The 22052-nt window shown below is 32.4% G+C and overlaps 2 protein-coding genes across 3 annotated transcripts in view; one reads left to right on the top strand and one right to left on the bottom strand.

The window, feature by feature from the left end:
* Nucleotides 1-580: 580 nt before the first annotated feature.
* Nucleotides 581-19148, top strand: LOC131848497 (carbohydrate-responsive element-binding protein). 2 transcript variants are annotated; one of them, XM_059198385.1, is made up of 17 exons: nt 581-1012; nt 3598-3704; nt 6964-7037; nt 7145-7270; nt 8469-8625; nt 9088-9180; nt 9640-9813; nt 10333-10623; nt 10760-11145; nt 11311-11532; nt 11949-12138; nt 12533-12657; nt 15442-15606; nt 15861-15988; nt 16662-16785; nt 17271-17400; nt 17732-19148. In XM_059198385.1, exons 1-17 carry the CDS (start codon nt 720-722, stop codon nt 17854-17856), a joined length of 2910 nt encoding a protein of 969 aa, XP_059054368.1. In that variant the 5' UTR covers nt 581-719; the 3' UTR covers nt 17857-19148. The 2 variants fall into 2 exon arrangements, with proteins under 2 accessions (XP_059054368.1, XP_059054369.1); XM_059198386.1 differs by lacking the exon at nt 581-1012 and adding an exon at nt 3335-3539 and having other exon boundaries at nt 3636-3704.
* The window catches only part of LOC131848500 (ATP-binding cassette sub-family C member Sur), a 33825-nt gene continuing 30921 nt past the window's right edge, over nt 19149-22052 (bottom strand). The window contains exon 27 of the mRNA XM_059198389.1: nt 19149-21660. The gene's annotated coding sequence lies outside the window, so the exon portion shown is untranslated. The remainder of the gene's footprint in view (nt 21661-22052) is intronic.

Genomic DNA, 22052 nt, shown 5'->3' with positions numbered 1-22052 from the left:
TAAAAATAAAAAAATAGTACAAAAACTTTTATGGATTTGGAAGTCACACACAGTCAGGGTTGCCAATATTAAATGTTTATGCCTCATAAAAAAGAAATAATCGTACACATTAATCAAGTCATTTGAGTCATTACAGTGAACATACTGTTTTAAATAGGTAGGTAGATAGTAGTTCATATATGTAACTATTTATACATTTCTGGAGGTAGAAATACCAAGGAAAATTTAATACATTCAAACCACTAATAATGTCACTTTTAACATAATAGCAACAGACACAATGCTGTAATTATGACTAGAGTATAAATCATGGCAAAACTATACAGATTTTAATGGTAGAAACGTTTTTTTTATTAATTTTATTGATCATATCAGAGACAAAAACAGAGATTTTTATTGCCATTATAATAGCGTTTTCATATAAAACTATGTAAATATAAAGGAAGATACTTTGTAATGCCAAAATAGACAAGACACAGTGTCTGTAATTCGTACTCTTACATAATTGTCATTTAAGTCTGTCTGCTCTGTGGTTTAATCAGTCACTGTTAAATGTCATTTGTCGTAGTGTCATAAAATGGAATGGAAAAAACAATGTGAATCTATTGATAGATAATATGAAAAATATGGCTAAGTCCAAAAGTTGATTTAATACTAAACTAATACTTATAATAATAATAAAGTGTTTTTTTAAATAATTAGTATACTTATAAATAAAAATGACTCACGTAGAGAAACGGCCATCTCGACCAGGAAAAGAGACGATACATTCTGGGCACTTCATGGTGTCGCATTTTGAAGCTGAGGCTCAAGATGAATTTGATGACTTGGCTGTTCCTGTTCCTGAAGAGGAGCAAAACGTGCAAAAAGTTTCTGGAATCACTACATACACAGTGGCCCGGTCGAGAGAAGTATTTCCGCCTTCAGACAAACATGAAAATAAACAACATCAACAAGTTTCAATAGAAATATCTCTTACAAAATTATTTAAATGCATGACTTTGGCCTACAGGTTTGTATTGGACACTATTCTATTTTTATTATTTTAAATTGTTTAATTCTATTAGTAATCTATCCTCATTTTAAAATTTTAATTACTATGCTTTATTTATTTAGCATAATATATCTATTGTTCTGTATCTGTAATTTGTTTTTCGTCATGTATTATTTATAGACATTTTAGACATGAATAATAAAAATAAATGTTTTAGAATGTCAGTGATGGTGTAATTATATTAAGAAGTACAATGTGCTGAGATTATCAGCCATGTGTGAATCTAAAATGTAGGAAACAGTATGTTTCCATTGCTAAATCAATGGAAACATGCAAAGATAAGAGGAGGTCATCATAGTCCAATAAGACAGGTCATTTGCACAGATAACACAGTGTCTACAAATAATTGTTATTTATAACTGATTATAATTTTTAATACTTTTATTGTTATTAACATTTTTATTCACATTATCAATGTTTGCCTATCACACTGGGTACTACTTCTGTATTTTATCAAGTATATTTGCATCTAGGCAGATATGTTTTTATCATAGCTAAATAAAATATTTAAAGATAGATGATTGACAATTTCATAAAAAAATATCTGAAATACTTATATTTCAATTATTTTTTAAATTATAAGTATATATTATAAATTTACTGAAAGTGAAAATATCTCGTAAAGTATTAGGTTACTTTCATAGATTTGTTATACATAATTAATATGGTTACTTGAGGACAAATAGTAATTGTCTCATTAGGAGATAAAATAGTTGAGTAGACTACTAACCCAAATATTACTATGGCCATATATTATCAAAGTTATTGGAGATAATGTCTTTGAGCCAAATTATTCTAATAATATAATTTAATGCTCTGCATTTAATGCTCAATTACATTGAGCATTTAATACAGTTAAAAGTTTATCCAATGAATTTAATTCTGGGTATTTGTATTATAGAGGAGTATTGCTATTTAGGAATCCAACATGCAGAATAAATAAAAAATCATGGTAATGAATAAGATTTTTAATAATTTATTCTGATAATTGACATGCAGTATCTGAAATTGCTCCATAAGAATAAAGCTATTATATATATATATATATATATTTAGTTAATAATTATATAGTTAATTGGTATAGTTTAAAATGAGTAGTTGCTATCTCAACAATAAGTTGTTACCAATTGATGTATGAGTATGAGTATGATCATGGATAAATCAAAAGTTCAAACTATTAATACCTTATCTTACAAGCAGTGACAACAATCAGTTACCATTTAGATATAAGTACAGTTTAAATATTTGTGTAATCAAACTAATACTTCAAAGTATTTTGAACTATATCTTTACTTGTATAAAATAAATACTATCTTAACTAACTTAACTAAATATCCTTAGAGTTCAAAACAAAAAGGTTTACAATTTGTGCTTTTCAATTTTAAACTTGCTGAGTTGTGTGTCATGCTGCAAAACAACTTATGTCATGGACATTGATCCTACCAAATTTTGTAATCATTATATTTACATAATAAAGCATTAGTAAATGACTAATAGAAATTAATATAATATTTAGGTATATACTACAAAATAATTAATAGTTTCATACTTTGTACTGTAAGTAATAAGTAAGTACATATTTTATACAGCATCTTCATTTACTATATAAATAGTAGTTTTCATCCATTGCCTCATCATGTACAACATATACATGTAATTTTACTATAGTTTGTCAAGTCCTTATTATTATCCAGAATACTTGAAAGAAATTGAATGGTTAATGGACCCATAGAAAACAAGTATATAAACATACATTTTTAATTTATTTATAAAGATAATAGTCCAGATTATGTAAAAATTGTTTAATTATCTGGACAGTAGAGATAGGGTAACAAAATTAGAGTTGTATTAAAAAATCCTCTACAACTATTATTACAATTAATTTAAAACAATATATGTTATACTGTTTTATATTAAATGTAATAGATAGATTCTTTATCATTTTATTATAATGCTTGATAATTTATTTTTAAACAGATACATACATTGAAACTAATAACTAAATAAAAAAAATCAGTATAATACTTATTTAATTAAATTCTTTAATATTCTATACTATACTAATAATAAGAATTAATATATAAATGATGGTGTAAATGTTATGTTTTTAGTTTGCTTTCTAAGTCCTATATTTACAGTTGAAGACTACAAATTAGATAAGATAACAGTCTATTTCTTATCAGCCTGTTATTTACATTAAGCTCCAGATCCCTTTGATAGTGATACAGATAAATAGCTTAACATTTGATTGTCTGCTGACTTTTTATTTCTACAGTACAGTCTCACCACGAAGCCTGTACATTTACTAGAAAAGTATACATTTACTTTTTATCTTTTAATAATGTCTATTTTAAATTATTTTCGAGTGAAAATGTTTCTTATGAATTCAAGGACTTTCATAGTTAATTTAATAATAAAAGTACTTTTATCCAATATTTGTTTGTGACTGTGAATTGATATTGTGTGATTGATAATTGGAAGCATGGTAAGTCAGCATTGTAATATATTTGTTTTCTTTTTTGTTGTATATTTGGAATTCTCAGACAAAAACTAACATCACCAAAATGGAATCGTTTCAAAGGTATAAAACTTCGGTGGAAGGACAAGATCAGACTAAACAATGTTATATGGAGATGCTGGCACATGCAATGTGAGTTTATAAACAAATTATCCTAACATTATCTGATACATTTCTGAGATGTGATATATTAGGGATATCTGATTTCAATTAAATTGACAAAAAAAATTATGATTACTTAATCTATACCAATATAAACGTGTAGTGTTTTTTTGTAATATACAATTATTAGCTTTTCACTAAAGGCATATGAAATTATGTATATACACTATTTATGTACATCAAAGATATATATTAAAAAAATGTTGTCAGATTCTCTGTCTGTATTGTTTTTGCTAATCTCTGAAACGACTGGACATATTTTTACAGGAATTTCACTCGTAGTTAGTTCTTGTCACACCAGCGACATTGTTTGACGACTTGTTTTTTAAAAGGTAGACTGTAAAAAGTTGTCTGCGTGTGAACCTCTATTTGCTGTTTTATTCCATGAAATTGCTTTGTAAGCTGTGTGCAGGGTGCAGCCAGTGAAATTACAGTGTTAGCCCTCTGGAATGGCAACACATGAGTGGAATCACGGGTGTCACCTGATAAAGTGCTGTTAGCGCTACCATAAGTTAGACCGTTAACTGGTTGACCATTTCAATTACATTTGTTAGGAAGTCTATATACTTGACTTGGTAGATTTTTTAATGATAGGGTTTAATTAAAAATCATTCAAAACATCGTTGCTGTTTGGTAATTCTTAACTTTGATATTATTTCTGTGATAAATGAATATATGATATTAATGTTAATAGTAAAAAAAAATTGTGATATGAAATTAAAAAAATAAAATACAATATAAGAGAACAAGAACGATTAAGAATAAATAAGAAGTCATTGTTCAATCAATCAATCTTATTCCTTAATTTACCTTAACTGTCTTAACTAACTAACTTTTGCCAACTTAAATGATGAAATTAGCTTTTTCGTCACGTGGAAAATTCTTCAAAAGACCGTCCACCCGCCGAAGCAGTAGCATGGAGGTGTGGTGGGATATTAACCATAAAAAATGATACGGTGTACATACGAGCGCCATTGCCTTATTACTGCGACTCCGGCAAAATCATATTTAGGGAAAACATTGTCGACTCCCCCTGTAACTATTATATACTCAGGTATGACTAAGTTTGCCGATTGAATTAAATTAGTGCATACATGCTATGTACAATAGAAGTACTCTACATATGTAGTTAAACTATTTTATTATATACTAGCTGTACACGCGATTTCGTCCGCGTGGAATTTAACTTTATTTATTGTAAAATAAAAGAATTTTTTGAAATAAAAGTCTCCTAAGTTGCTTATTATTACATCAGCTACCTGCCAAAAAAAGTCCCGTCAAAGTCGGTCCAGCCATTTCAGAGAATAGCCGTAACAAACAGACATATACAAAAATTGAAAAAAAATGTTATTTTGGTGTATGTAGCATATTTATATTCATATGCATGTAGTAAAAAACGGTTATTCAATATTACAAACAGACACTCCAATTTTATTTATAAGCATTACATTAATTTAAATTTCTCTAAAAATAAAGTACTCCGCACTTGATCCACACTCCATTTCTTCAACTACTAAAGATAACATTGTATAATTAACTAATATAGCGGAAAAATACATGTATCTGCAAAAAAAAACATTATTTTAATATTGATCTAAACGCTATTATGTACCACCATAAACAAAGTTGTCCGGTATATATTATTATTATTATTATGGATTACAATGATTGTTTTTTGTAATTGTTTGTATTAAATTCGGTATATATAGAATCAAATACACATTACATTAATAAGAACGAAATTATAACAGCAACAAAGTAACACTGGAAATGCACATCATATAAAATAAATGTTTTAATTTCCTTCAAATAATAATAATAAATAATCGTTTTTAAACAGAATCCTATATGTAGATGAGGTCATTTTATATAGGTTTATATTGCTTAGAATTAGTATTCATAAATTGTCTTTATGACGAGCTATAACTACATTTACAGTATATATTCCCAATTTTCGTACTTATCTCTTCAATGCATAATAATATATAAAATCAGAATTATTTGACGGCTGAGGTTATGATTACTGTATATTTTTATTTCTTAAAAAAAATCCGGTTGCTGTAGATCAATAGCTACTATATTTAATACAATAATAGATATACGGAATACCGCAGAAATATCTATACCTATATAAAATACAATATAAATATAAAAAGGTATGTCATACACGATTATATTAAATTATTTGAAAATAACTTTTCTTATTCCACTGCGATACCTGTCAAGTATGTAGATACTTACCGGACTTACTATCGTAGTATAGTTGCGTTTAGGTTTAGTCAACTATTTTCGGTTCATAGCATACACGAGAATCATACGTGTACATTATGTCTGTGAATAGTACAGGTGGCAACCATGTAGATATATATTAATATTTTTGGGACGTGTAAGTAAATGATAAGAACCTGTCACGCGTCATCGCCGTGACACGCTGACGTCACATGAACAGGTATAGACGGCTTTATCGTATTTTTTTTACACATAATTATTGAAAAAATGTAGATAATACAATAAAAGGTGATAAGTGTCATGTCATGTTACATGTTAGATTAGAGACGCATATGCACGGGCGTGGCGGGCGTCCTTTCTGCACACGCCTCCTTTTGGAGTTTGCGTGTTGCAGTTTATGAATGAACATAAATGTGTTATGTTAATAACAAACAAAAAAGTTGTCCCCTATGTTATAAAAAATGTAACTTTATTATAGGAAAATTAATACTACATATTAAAATACAAGAAAAGGCTAAGAAAATATATTTCAATGCCCCTGGGCCCAAATCATCCGCATAGTCTCTTCCACTAGGCATTAGACATGTTTAAAGAGAATATTTAATAGAATATTCAACTATTACAGTTGTCAGGCAAGCAGCACAAATGGCTACATTGCAATGACAGAAAATATTAATTATACAAGCTAAAGTTTATTTATTATTTTTAGTTTTCTCAATGGCATATAATCTTGGAGATGCTATTTCTAGGTATTGGTGCTTGATAAAATTTTACGTATAGTTCAGATTGCTCAGCTGTAACACATTTATCCATTTCTGATAAAAAAATACCTATAGATGTTATTTTGTGTGTTTATACATTTATGGTTTTAATTACTGAATTAAAACCATAAATGTATAAAAATAAATTAGTAGGTATACTGATACCTACTAATTTATTTTTACTCAAATATCAGCAATTTTCCCAACACAAAACAATCGTCAATTTTTGTATTTTTCAGTCATAAAGAAACAAAATACATTAGTTTGCCAGTTCGCTTCCCCGTTGGATGTCGATACGCACGTAAAACCAGAGGTAAATTTAGAGTATAATTTAAGCACTTAGTGAAATGTTTTTGAACACCGATTATTGCACAATTTTATTTACATAAGTAAATTAGACACATCTATGTATTATTGCAGACAACAATATTAGAAGGTAAATATTGGAAAAGAAGAGCCGAAGCAGTAATAGCAGAATATAAAAAATGGCGTATGTTTCATATTATGCGTCTTTTTGGCAAGGGGGACTCGACTGTCCACGATTCGGTAAGCATATTATGACCATTGGATTTCTTTGTTTAAAGGCGTCAACTTCATAAGGCTAATGTAGCATTACCATATTGTTAATGTAATTTATTTGTATCGAAACGATACGAGATCTTCCATAGAATAAAATAGAATAGAATAGAAAATCATTTATTCAAATAAACTTACATTGAAGCACTTTTGAATAGTCATTACATTTTTTTTAATCTACCGCTCGTTCGGAAAGCTGTCTCATCACAAGAAGAACGAGCAAGAAACTTGCGTGTTGCTCTTTTAAATAATTTTATTATTACTTTACATTTTTAAGTTTAAGTGTGTGAATACAAACCACCAATTAGCACTAATTCAATTAAATACTCAAATAGAAAAAATATTGAAAATATAACCAACTGGTTAAACAATTAATAAGAGGAAATCAGTCATAGTGATTAGAGCAGACTAGTCCCTACAAGCAGCACCCGTTCACGAGTATGACGGATGAGCCAGCCATCACTGCGCTCGACCATATTTTAGGGAGCCCAATGACCCGGCCCACCACGCCGCCACAAGTCTGGACATTTTAGTGAGCATGACTACTCAAAACACTAGGCCACTTCAAAGCTACTTACAATTGCCATCTGATAGTTATAGTATTCACATTTTACATAAGAATGCATGCGGCAATCAATACAGAAACCGCTACGCTTTCATATTTCTAAAATCAATCAATTAAATCAAGAAAGCAATGAGAAAATTAAATTATAACGTTGTATGCTAATAAACTAATTATTTACTTGATATGTTGTCATCTATGAATTCGTCTATCCTGTAATAGGCTTTCTTACATAAAAATTGATTAATATAAAATTTTAATTACCTCTCTGTCAGATTTAATGCAGATTCTGGCAGTTTATTATAAAATCTTATGCAATTACCATAGATTGAATTACTGATTTTGTGCAGACGGCATTTAGGTAAAATAAGTGTTCGTGTTCTGCTAACGTGTACCAGTGGAGGATGAGGAGCAGTTAGCCCTTCGTGCCAAATTCACCAAGAATGAATCACGATGATGACTCTCTCCCGCCTTTGGAGGATTTTAATTACGCCGATGTATATAAGAATCTCTGTGTTCTTGCTTGTGCTTGGTACATGATCATCACGTGATTTTATATTTACGCCGCTATTTCAGATATCTACATTAAAATTTTTATTTGTGCAGATATCGGAAATGGACACAGTGGAGTCATTCTCACAATGCAGCGACTTCGCAGGCAATATGCTTACAGACGAGGACTATCTCAACTTCATGAGTGACACATTGTTTTCCACCATCACCAGCAATCAGCCGTTCGCTTTTCCAGATTGTAGAGAAATTGGTAAATCATCAATATTAGCCTTCATAGCATTAATTTGTACGAGAAAGTAATACTTTTCTAATAATATTGAGGACACAAATGTATTTAGAATCTTTTCTTATACTGTTTCTCTAGTTGAATCTTATTACGAACTCTACATTAAAAATTGACTTGTTCATTAGACTACTTGTCTACATTGGAGTTTCTATAAAAGATTGAAATACTTGTACTGTCTTCTAAAACTTAATCAAGACTAAATCGATACTATCAGTTAGTTCTTCCATTAAATATGAAATATACAATGAATACGTCACTACTTCCTACGTATAATTCAAGCGTATAAAAAACAATACAAAGTTAATAAATCGTGTATTTTACTCCATCAGTCCATAGTTGGGACCGATGCTCAGCTCAGCTCAGCTCAGAGTAGTAATCGGCGTTTGACGTGATATAGAGGTGATACGAACTTGTTTTACATTGCAGCTAGAGGCACGAGTTTAGCAGACTTCATTCAACCAAGTTTAGGCCCCTTGCAACCTAATCTTGATGATTTTATGGAATTGGAACCTATACAAGGTGAATATAATTAGTAAATTAAATTATCTTTGACATATACGAAATGTCTCTTACATTCATAGTGTGAACATTGATTGTTTGTACATTGACGGTAGAAATATTATATATAGTAATTTCATCTCAGACGTATTTTTGATTAGCGGCTGATGTACCCGTGTCTTTACTTTTATCTTTTATTCTAAAAGATAGCCTCGTGTAGCTATATATCTTTATGTCAAAATTAATATAATTTTGTTATGCTATTAAATAGTTGTACAGAGAACGATATTACTGAATTTACCTTGTATTGTGCAAAATTATATACCATTGTATACTTATTTTTATATTACATTAATTATTTTGGAATTAAGTGCAAGTACATAGATTCATAGTTATTTTTGGGGTTCATTTTAAAATCTTTATAAGTGTCTGCTGCTTTTATTTTGTATTCAATTTCTTACACGAATTAAGTTTTTACAGAACTATTGTCAACGCCTCGCTTGCCGCCCGTACCCGAAGAAAGCACTCTCGCTCCCGAGGATAACCTGTACCGGAGTGGTATGTCCGTGGACTCGTATAGCTCACAAGGTTACATAGCAGGAAATCAGACGTCGAGCCCAGTCACAATGCCTACGAGTCAAATGTCCATTCATGGTACGCTTGTAATAGTATTATGTTATGTATTGTTAATATTTTGATTATCCATTCATGTTTAGAGTCCTTCATCAATGTTGTTAAGTTTTTTTAGCATCTTAAAACAGGTAAAGTTTTTTTTCAGAACCTTTAAAATCATCCGGGTCGTATTATATTTCAATACAGATATAATCAAATTTAATTATGGAAAATTGACCATCTCGATAGAAATTGCCACACAAACATTAAAGCTGCAGGTTAATCCGGACTTAGAAGTCTTGTATACTTACTCAACAACCTCGTATATCATTGTTCTTATTATTATCAATTTCCGTACTTCAATATCACATACAAACTTCTACTAAGATGAAAATATCCCCGTATCGATGATCAAAAATCCCTTTCGCCTTAGAAATTGCGTGTTCAATGCAAAACAAATGTTACGCGGTTCCTGATCATCTTCTCACTTTTCAAATAATTAATGGCGATCTTTCTGTGATATGTGTGGTTTATTACACTTAGTATTTTCCTTATTTTTAGGTACCAGTACCAATACTCAAATGATGACGATGTCTGATCAGACGATTAAAAGTGAACAAATGCGAATGTATGATAATGGAAGACAGTTTATACAAGGAAACTTACAGGATAATATGATTAATGCTCAAGAGATACTGGCATTCGCCCCTCCGTCGTATGATCAGCAAGGCACTACTCATTCTGGCCCGCAAATGAATAGTGTTTACATGGGTAAAACACGATTACCGTATGTAAATACGCCTAAAATCGTATCGCAATCAGAAGTATGCTATTCTAAATATAACAATTCAGGTTTGTACTATTTTTAATTTTGATTTTATCGTTACAGCGTCTTGCCTCTTAGGGCGAGTGCCTTGTACGTTCATAGTCATAAAAACAGGTACTTAGTAAATAATTAAATTATTAATAATATCTTATTTCTCAACAGTCATACCGCCATCGCAAACAGCGCCGGAAACGGTTTCATTGCTCCAGCAACCGCCGTCGAGTCCAAAATATACGTCGACAATAGTATTGCCGGGGCGAAGCGGGTACAACCGCGAGAAGCCGAGACCGCGTTTGACGCACTATGCGAATCAGCTCCCAAATAATCAGTACCAAGGTTATGGCCAGCAGCATGCACAGAGCGCTGCGCCGGTGGTCACTCAGGGTTACGAATCCCGACCAGGGGCGGTACGGCAAAACCCTACACAAATGCAGTATCTGCAACCGAATCCCGTGGAGCCGTATAAACCGAAGTCTATACAGGCTGGAGTCGCCGCCCGATCTTTCAAAATTCCCTCGTCGTCTCTTGCACCACCGATCTCCCAGCAGGTAAGGAATTTGGCTACTGTATTAGCCAATTGGGTTAGAATAATATGTTTGGTAGTCTGCCTTTAACATAGCTACATACTTATACACTTTTATATAGCATTAAGTAAATCAGTGAAATACCGCACCACATGTATCGAGATGGTACCCTTAGCATTGTCGACGCAGATGTCGAGTGTGAGCTCGGCGAGTGCGGGCGGGCGCGGCGGCAAGCAGGAGCAGTTCCGGTCGCAGAGCCTGCCGCTGGGCGCGCAGCTCAACGCCGACTGGTCCGTGACCACCGGCGCCCCCTCCGCCGCCGCCTCCGCGCCCCCCGCGCCCCCCGACCCCGCCCGGCCGCCCGCCACCGTCCTCGCGTCCGCCACCGGCTCTGTGAGGCATACCGCCAGGGTAACTTTCTTACTCGATTATTATGAATCTATTACTTATTTAATACTAATAATCTGAACGTATACATCACCAGTTAATATGTAAGTAAAGCCTGTACCAGTATTTCAGGCGTCTGAAGGCTTATTTACTATCAATGTATCTGATGGTAACCGTAGCATACAGACCTTAATTGTAGTATATAAAAAAATGCTATTGTACTCGTGTATTCAAACGTGTATAGATAGACGCATCAGAAGCCGAGACAATTTGCGGCATGTATGTTTGTTTAGATATATGAACTACAATGTTTATTTAAGTATTATTTCTGTCTATATATTATATTATAAACAATTCTCTTTTATATATGTATATATAAATATAAGGTGTAACATCTAATATTCTGGTGTGAAAATCATTTAACAAGTAAATAAATGTAGGCACGTGAAACGAATCCGAGTGCACTGCGTATGCGGTCCCGTTCGACGTCGAGTGGCTTGATGATGGAGAGCGGAGGCGGCAACTCTTCCGGGCCGGCCCGTCGACCGCCGCCGCTCAACAGCGTTGCATCTGAACCTAGTCTGCCTCAAGAAAGCGTTATGCTAGCTCAACTTCTGTCTTCCCAACACTGTAAGTTACCCTCTGCGTCATCATAAAAGCATCAGAAAGTTATCTCTCTTTTAAAATCAGAACATTCTGAACCTAGTCTGGCTCAAAAAAGAGTGGTGCTTGCTCAATTCCTGTCTTCACAATCTTGTAAGTTACCTTACTGCGTCAACATTAAAGCAACAGATGATTATTAACTCATTTTTAAAATCAGATCACACTGAACCCAGTCTGCCTCAAGGAAGCGTGAAGTTTGCTCAACTTCTGTCTTCTCATGTTCTGTTTCACGTATTATTATAATGATTTTTGTTTCTTAATAGTCATCTATACAAATTAGAATTAAAATTTCTGAAGAAGATTGTTTGTGACTACGCCTATGTTGTATTATAAATGGTAATTGTGTTCCATTTATTTTCAGCTCAAAGTTTATACAAAGTGAACAGTAACAGTGAGGAGGCGTTGGCCGGTGGCGACCCGACCAGATCGCCGGTGCCAAGACTCCAATCCTCGCCCATTGGCAGCGACGTCATGTCACCACATCACGTGAGCGTTCATTTTCGCTTATTCGGTGGATAGGTACTAAACCCCAATTTTATACATACGTAATCTATAGGTACAATATTCGGACTTCTACTTCTACCTGTTATTCTGCTTTTTATAATTATATAAAAAAAATATATACTCTTGAGACATAATTAAAAGAAAACAATCAGCAGTCTTTTATACTACAATTTATAAAAGATTTAATAGATAGAGACGAATTGTTTAGGAAGGACGTGAGCCGTTTTTATTGTGTTGTTTGCAATTGTAACTACCTCCAATTTCAATAAAATATGAAATGATTACAACAATGGTAAATAAATAAATCCCTAATAACAGACGTAACAAATTAGGATGCCAAAGTAGTAGTATTATAATCAAACTTGTAAATTCTTAATTTTACAAAATCTATAATACTGCATTGTAACTGACACGAATTATACACATGCGAAAAGACTTTACAAATGAGACAGACAAGTCGTCGTTTTTTTATTAGGTATGTTTAATCGCCAATAGGTATTATTATTGAATTCGCTAATTCTTGAACGTCTAGATTTGATATCGTTGAAAAAAGGCCTTCAATTTATCATTGCGACATCCATTCGTATCAAAAACGGGATCATAAGTTTCCAAATATATTTTTTAAAATAAAAACTAAGATTACAATTGACTATCTGTAATCTAATCTCTTATCGATTTTCATACATCGCTCATACATGTCGAAATTTTGTTTTTGATTTTTTTTTTGTTGAATATTAAATTTATAGGAGAGAGGGGTTATGTAGGTATTTCTGACTTGTTTAAACTTGTTGATATACAGTCAATTCAGTCAGTTTCTACTACGGCCCTGTATCTAATAGTTAGTCTAATAGATAGTCTATTAATATTGTTTAGTCTTAGTCAGTCTTGTTTGTATAATTAAATCGTAACTTAGATCGTCATATTATTATATCCAATTCGCAATTTGAAAGATTGAGAAGAATACTCATTTTTATATGTTTCAACTTTAATTTTAAATTGACACACGGAGATATCAATTAGTTAGAAAAGATCGTATGTACAAATGAGAGTTTGTAATTTCCGATATTATATCTATCTGCTTCTGCGCTTCTAGATTACGTATGTTTTTATCTGTCTATTAGTTATTACTTCTACATTACGCAACTGTCTATTAGTTATTTTATTGAAAGTTATTTACGATCTGCTACTAGAGTACATTATATAAAAATATATGATCCAGTTCCTGTAAATGACATTTATAACTACGTGACTGTGGTCGTAAAATAATACTGTCATCGTGGGAAAATGACTCACACTTTAACTGTTTTATTACTGGTTTATAATCATTATTAACGACTGATTATTGCATATTAATTTTAACCGGAGTATTGTTACTAATTTCATAAATTGCACAAAAGCTCAGTGAGTTATAGCATTATCTGGGTAGTAATAGTAAACTAATCAGGTTGTCAGTCAAATTAAACACTTGACAAGACTTCCAATTATCTTATCATTATGGTTTACATTTAAAATCAAACTAAATAATATATTGACGACTAATTTCTGGTTTATACCGGTCAATCTAACAATGACCTCTGACAATGTCGTAAATAAGTCGTAATAGTGCTGTTAACTTTATCATACAACCTATATTAGATACAAACTTGTTATTGAATTTTGTGTCATCCAAAGTAATTACTGGTCTTTGCGCATGTTAATATTAAATTGCTGTTACACAGAGCTGATACTTTTGTCATGTTTTCATTTGCCCTAGATCGATTTTGTACAAATTCTGCGTCAAAGCAGCTAATTTCTAAGTTGTGTTTCGGTTGAAGGGTAAGATATGGCAAAAAATTGCAGATTATGAATGCATATTTTAGTCTTCCGGAATGGTAATTCATGATGCGGGCGTTGTGTAATAACATTTGTGGTATTGTTCACATGTCTGCCGGTGTTTCCATATACCATCGAGTGGGCCGTTGTCTTGTCATTCCAGTTACATCAAAATACATATTTTTATTCATAAATCAGTGAATCTTAAATTGTCTTAATAAAATTTGTTATTCTAACCAGTCAAGTAAATGACTGAGTCTGATATTAGGGATAAAACGAAGGTAATGTGGGAAGATACGGAGAGAAAATTACTAATAGATATTTACTTTATTCACATGAACAGATACACACATATACATTTTACAACACCGAAATAAAAATTACGATAGCGATAATGTTATGAATGTTGAATATTAAAATTTACGAAGAATTTCGCCACAGGGTAAATATTTAATCATAAATACGGCACTGTATGTAGCCAACGCGTAGATACAAATAAGAGTGATATACTTTTATTTTAATAATATGATCGATATCACGTTTATTTTATACACGGTTTTAAGGAACCATTGCAAAACTTTTAAAATAACTTGCAATTTATTTCATCAATCTGAGTCTCGATTGTAAACGGAACCTACATAATTTTGGTTTTGGTATAGAGCATACATAAGAAAATACTGTTCTTTTGGGTATCGGTTCGAAACTTATCAGTATGATCATTTTAATTAATTTAACGACGGGTCGAGTCGTACTCCACGTAGTGAGTGTGGTACACCTATATTAATATACACACTAGCTCAATCTAAGAAAGTAATCAATCAAAGTAATTCCAAAAAAACGTTAACATGACCATTACTTACGACTTACTGGCAGAAAATCTTGAACTGTGTACATGTAATCGTTGAAATTGTTGTGTGTATAACTGCGTGTGTGGTGGCGTGTGGTGGGAGACAGTCGCTGTCGCCGCCGACGTCGCCGGCGTCGCCGCGCGCCGGCAGTCCGCGCGAGCCGCGCCGCACGCACCTGCACGCCGAGCAGAAGCGGCGCTACAACATCAAGAACGGCTTCGACACGCTGCAGGCGCTCATACCCCAACTCAATGCCAACCCCGCGGCCAAGGTACGTCATCATCGCACCCGAAACCGCACCTGCTCGGATGACCACTTTGTTCTTTTCTCACTATAGAGATACTCATAATTTCACTAGTTGCACTTAAAAGCGGTGGTTCCAAGTTATATAAGGCTAACTTCATTTTTTTTTTGTGAACTGTTTGGAACGAATCGAACCTTCAATGTAACGGAAAACTTATTGCAATTTATTGTATATTTATTACGTAAATGCATACGATTAATAAAAACTTTCTTTGTCATCAGATAAGTAAAGCTGCCATGTTGCAAAAGGGAGCAGAATACATTAAACAGTTGAAGGCGGAACGAAATCAAATAAAAGAAGAAATGGATAGTTTAAGGCAGCAGATTGAATGCTTGAATAACTCTATTTCGTAAGTAAATTATGGTAATTATTTACCATAATTAAAATTTAAGTCATTATAGTTTTTTTTCTAGGCTTTTTGACAAGGTTGGGCTAGTTGTTATCACGAGCAGGTTACAGTATTGCGATATTATTGTCAGAGATAGATTTTAATAAAATGGTTCACGAATATAAAAAAAACCTACGGTCCATCTGATAATCGCCGTCGCCGAGTACCGGTATTCGGTACTTCTAATTCACATATTCAGTACTGGTATACGGTACTTCTAATTCACATATTTCATCCAATAGCAGTAAATCGTAAATCATAAGCTTAACGCAGCGAGGTACGACAGGCAACATAATGACGTACATAACATTACGTATATCGGTGACGGCGATTATCAGATGGACCGTAGGTTTTTTTATATTCGATGTTGGCAAATAAATATACAGCCCTTAAGATGGTAAGTGGTTACCGTAGGCTATGCACACATAAAATACTTGGGGTGTTACGTGCGCGTTGTAGACCCTTAAGAAACCTTACTATACCCTTCTTGAGAAAACCTCGACAGGTATTTCATTCCACAATCTGTACTGTTTCGCTGCTTAACATTTCATATAAAAATAGCGTGTAGGTACTAGGTGTGATAGTTTAAGTAACAATAGAGATGTAATATCGATACGAGTGGCGTGTGTCGCAGTAACTGCCACTCGCTGCTGCCGGCGACGGGGGCCCCGGTGTCCCGGGCGCGCGCCGGCCGCCTGCGGGAGATGTTCGCGAGACACGTCGCCAACCGCACCATGCACAATTGGAAGTATTGGCTCGTATCCTTTTCTGAAATATCTATTCAGTTCATCGTCTAGTAAAATGTTGTATATTTTTTACAATTACAAGAACATACCTTCATTTGTATGATAACTTGAGTACTACATGGAATTTCGAAATTATTTGCTCTTCAAAAGTAAAATAATAATTATTTAAATAACAATAAGTAATTAATTTAAAAATATATTTTGCTCATTTTCCCTCTATGTATGTCCCGTATGAGCACCCGCAAAACCAGGGGAATTCCAGTTGCGTTGCCGGCTTTTTAAAAAGGATAAGCTCCATACTTGAAGGTTTCAATATCGTGTCGGTTCGGAAATACCATTACTGGAATTGATTCCCTGTGGTTGTGAGTGGCAAAATGTTTCCAGAAAAATGCATAGCGGAGGATCGCCGTTCATCCAGATGATCAGGGTGGTATTTTAGTTTCTGGCGGGTAGTGCGATGTTGGGTCAAATAAAGATTTCCTTAAGAGTGCGTTCAGTTCAGCGTGGTGGCGGCGGCGCTGGTGGAGTCGTTCAGCGCGTGCGTGTCGTGCGGCAGCGGCGCAGACCTCGTGCGGACCACGCTCCTCTGGGCCGAGCAGCACTGCTCGCTGGTTGAGATGCGACCCGGTCAGTGTCAAACTAACTCTAACGTACAATAGTTGTATTTGTATGTAGTATTAAAACGCCACTGATTAATACGATAACTTGTTTATAAATAACCAATATATGTTTTAATTGAGATGTTTGAAAGCTTTATAATAGTATTATAATAGTATATAGTAGCTTTATAACTTTATAATATAGAGATAAAAAGAACTGTGAATTTTGTAGTCCGTTGAAGTAAAATTCAGATAATACTAATTTTATATATTTATTTACATATGTAAAAAATATTATTTTCTGCCACAGTAGCGGCGGTACACCACTCCCTTAATTGATACTTATATTTGAATTGCAGCCGTATTGAATTCATTGCGAGTGCTATGCACGAAGACAGAGATCCTGTCGAACCCCGAGAGGCTGCCAGAGGAGGCGCGGCAGGCCGTCGCCTCCAGCGCTGGCGTCAAGACCGAGCCCACCTAACACTACACACACAGCCACCGTATCGGATTACGTGCCTTTACCGGAAAATATCAAATATCATTTTGATTTGTGATCTCTATCTTTCAATATACATTTTTAATGTGATGGAAAGTGACACTATATGTCAGTAGTTAAAATATGTATATTACAGGTTTTAGCCATTTCATTAATAATACTTTTTGAAAGCTCCAGTCTATTGTGAAGTCAGCAAATGTATTATTAACCGCAACATTACAATATCCCTAGTAACATCAGACTGTTACGCTGTTGCTTTAGAGAAGTTATTATGTTGAAGTTAAAATTGTAATTGTTCACTATAGCAACTATTATTATATGATCTGTTGTATCGTTAAATTGTATATCAACAAATTTATAAAATGTACCTTGAAAACAACATGGAATTGATTGAATTGATGATATATTAAATGTAATTAAACTGACTGTACAATTGACACTAATAAATGCACGTACTGCTATAAAGAGTATACAATAGTGAAAATTGTTTTATAATTTTTTTGCCATTATAAGTACTATTAAGGATTCTTAAGGGCCGGCAACGCGCACCACTGGAGTTTCAGGCGGCCATAGGCTACCGTAAACGTTTACCATCAGATCGACCGTATGATTCTTTACCACAATCGTGTTATAGAAAAAACTACTAATTATAATACGTGTAAACACAATTGCATATATGCCGGTAAAGGAACGTAGACGCGGGAGTTTAGTATTAAGTTGTCAGATATAGGTAATTGTTAATTTATATTAAATGTTATCAGAATTGACGAAAATCGAGCGTTGTTAATAGGTCATTTAGTACAAGAATCTGACCAGAATTTGATTTCACTGTTAATTTTTATCATATAATCTATTGTTTAACGTCAGTTCTGATTATATTGGTCAGTTTTAATTCATACAACAAAAATACCTCAAAAAGTTAAATTGGTAAATTTTGTACCAGTCTTGAAAGATGCACGATGTTTGGTAATTATTTTAAGAGAACCGAATTTATTTCATGCGTGTAATTTTGCTTGTATTTGATTATATTTTCTTATACTTATGTATAACGTATTAATGTACAAATCTAGACGCTCATATTAGTCAGTACTTAACAATATTAACACTGAATATGACTCTGGTAAAAGCAATTGAAAGAATATTTCATTTGTATGTTTAATTCAATTATATACTTTATTAAACGGGTATGTAACTTATATTGAAGTTATATTGTTCATATAATATATAAAAAACATCACATATTTTAATTAAACCAATTTGAGTTTAATGTAATATGTATATAGTAAGTCTTGTAAATATATACAGATTATATTCTAAGAATTATATGAGTCGAAGCCTGAGCAGCCTACCCATTTGTACCTTGTAATATATATAATAATATTAAATGCCAATATTCAGTTAAAGCTTTTAGTAGTGGAGTTGTCACATCCCTCTGTCAGCCTGGTTGATAAAAACATGATTGAACATGAAAACGAATAGCATAGATTGTCATAAGAAGTACTAAAATTTTGTTTCGTAAGCCGAAGTGATTTTTTTAATATATTTTGGTCGATATCTTTTTATGAAGTATTTTATAAAACGCACAAGTTATTTGTTTTTCTTATTTATTCATTCAATGACTCAAATTAGCGCTTGTGTAAATTGATTATACCAATGCTTACTGTCAGATATAGCATCATACAAATATTTATGTCAAATAATATAAAATCGGACAGTTCCAAGTACAAAAACAGTCAATGATTATGGCACTGCGCAAATGTGCACCGCTTAATATATTGGATGTTATCGTATTGGACATATTGTCTTATTTTTATACAATAAATATAAAATTGTCCACTATAACTGTCTGTATATTACGCAGCGCCTAAACTGTAATATATATAAAGCTAACTAAAAAAAAATGCCTGTTATATACTTGTTTGAATGAAGTGTGGCCTAAATTAGTGCCTTTATAGACTATGTTCATACACATTGATAATATTGTCATGTTAATATATAAGACAAAATATATGTCAACTCATGAAATTACCAAAGAATTGTGACATGGTTATTCTACCTGAATGTTCACTGTAATATAATAACACTGAATGTGATATTATGTGTGAAGCATTGGAAATGTTGCCTGCCCGTCCTCTCCAATAACTAAGTGTGATAAGTAAAAGAAAAAAGAATTTAATGAACATGTCGAGATTTTAATTTAGCATTACTGTAAGGATATTTACGTAAGTTGTATAAGTAAATATTTTTATATGATTTGTGTGGTGACACAAATGTTTTTATATAATTATATATAAATCGGTGCCAACGTAAATATTGTTGTAATTTGTTATGTAGTGATATAATTTTATGATGTAACGTTGACTCTGGTAGCACGTTGTGTTTGTTGTAAGCGCGCGGACGTCGCTGCGCTCAATGTGAGCTTTAAACGAATTATGTGCAATTGTTAATCTATTGATAATACAATTTGAAACTAAATTACATTGTTTATATTATTTATTTTTCAATAAACACCTTTACATGTATAATAATAATATGTTAAACGGCAGTGAAAAATCTTTGTAATTGTTTACTAAGTTTTCATAACTCGGTAATTGTACATATTTAACAATACTCTGTTCATTTACAAATATAGTACGTACATTCTGTAAATAATATTGGCGTGTCTAGGTATAGTGATGAAAATAAATATGTAATATTGCAGGTTTTTGGGGTAAATAATTAGTATATTATTATCCCAATTCTTAATTACCAATTTCGATAAAAAGACATGCCATGGTTGTTTACTAAATACACCGAACAGAATATGTACATACACAGGAACTTCGTTGAAATATAAATGTTATACATTAAGTTTATTTCAGTATTTTATTATTGATATAAAACTTGACAAACGTGACTAGGTAACGTTATTATTACGGAATTCTCTAACGTTCAGTTTCATCAACATCACCATCACCAACTGAGGATAGAGTTTAAAAGTACGTATTGATCGTAAATACCATTGGATAATAAATTTTTAACCTTATTTTGATGAAGTTTTTATATAGAAAATCTGCAAGCATAAGTTTTATATTTAAAAAATAAGTATTAAAAGTATTCGACTTTAGTGGTCGTGGAAAAGTATTATTAAGTAATTCATAAATACAATTTAAATTTACTGCTTATAAAGTATAAAATATACGATACTCCTGTCAATCATTCTCAATATTGCCAAATTCAAAAGTCAGTAAGTTTGGAAATTGCTAATAGATTTATAAATAAATAATGGCCTCTGTCTCATTGTCCCAAAAATAATTCAATTGTTATATATTTACACAATATATTTTTTTATTATATTTAATTTTGTAGTAATAATGGATGTCTTGTGTTCAAACAAGAAAAAAATATTTAATGTCAATTGATTTTCATGGAATAGCTATATCTATAATGATTAATAAATAGATAATTACGATACTCAATATAAATAAATATATGAGTTTAATATAACTTACAGTAGGCAGTAGGCTAAAGTAAGTATTATAAAATATACAAATATAGAATTATACCTGTATCAGATATACATAATTTTGTCTTTTATGCGTTATCTATAGACGCACCAAATAACGTACATACATAATATACATCAATGTCGGATGTAACATCGTTTTTCTCATAAGTCATATTTTTCGTAATCCTTAAGATTTTCTTGGTAGTAGGTATTGTAGTTTTATCTTGTATGGTAGTGTTGTCTCTTTGGGTAACTGTCGGTGGTGGCTGGTGTGAGAGTATCGAGTGTCATCGGGCTCCAGCCTTGAAATAAGTAAACATTTATATTTTCATTATATATCATTTGGAAGAAAGAACAATTACTGAATACTGAGTATTAAGGACAAAAAGCTTCCGCGTTTAATATCATATTTATTAACATTCGGTTATTTTCTTTGCTAATTAATAAGTGTACATCATAATTAAATAATAAATAACCCTGGTTAATTAATACAGCGTCATCTAGCTCCCGATACACAGAGCTTGTGTTATGGATACTAGACAAATTATATATATACTTGGATATTTATAATTATACATATTACGTCAATATATACATATTATACATAGAAAACATCCGGATCGATACAAACAATCATACTCATGAATACAAATCTTTGCATTTTGCGAGTAATCAAACCCGCCGACCATCCGTA

Source organism: Achroia grisella, unplaced genomic scaffold, assembly GCF_030625045.1.
Source record: "Achroia grisella isolate CSIRO2021 unplaced genomic scaffold, CSIRO_AGI_Agris_v1 utg558, whole genome shotgun sequence".
Taxonomy (NCBI): domain Eukaryota; kingdom Metazoa; phylum Arthropoda; class Insecta; order Lepidoptera; family Pyralidae; genus Achroia; species Achroia grisella.
The sequence above is the reverse complement of the archived record's forward strand: the minus strand, read 5'-3'. Positions and strand labels throughout refer to the sequence as shown.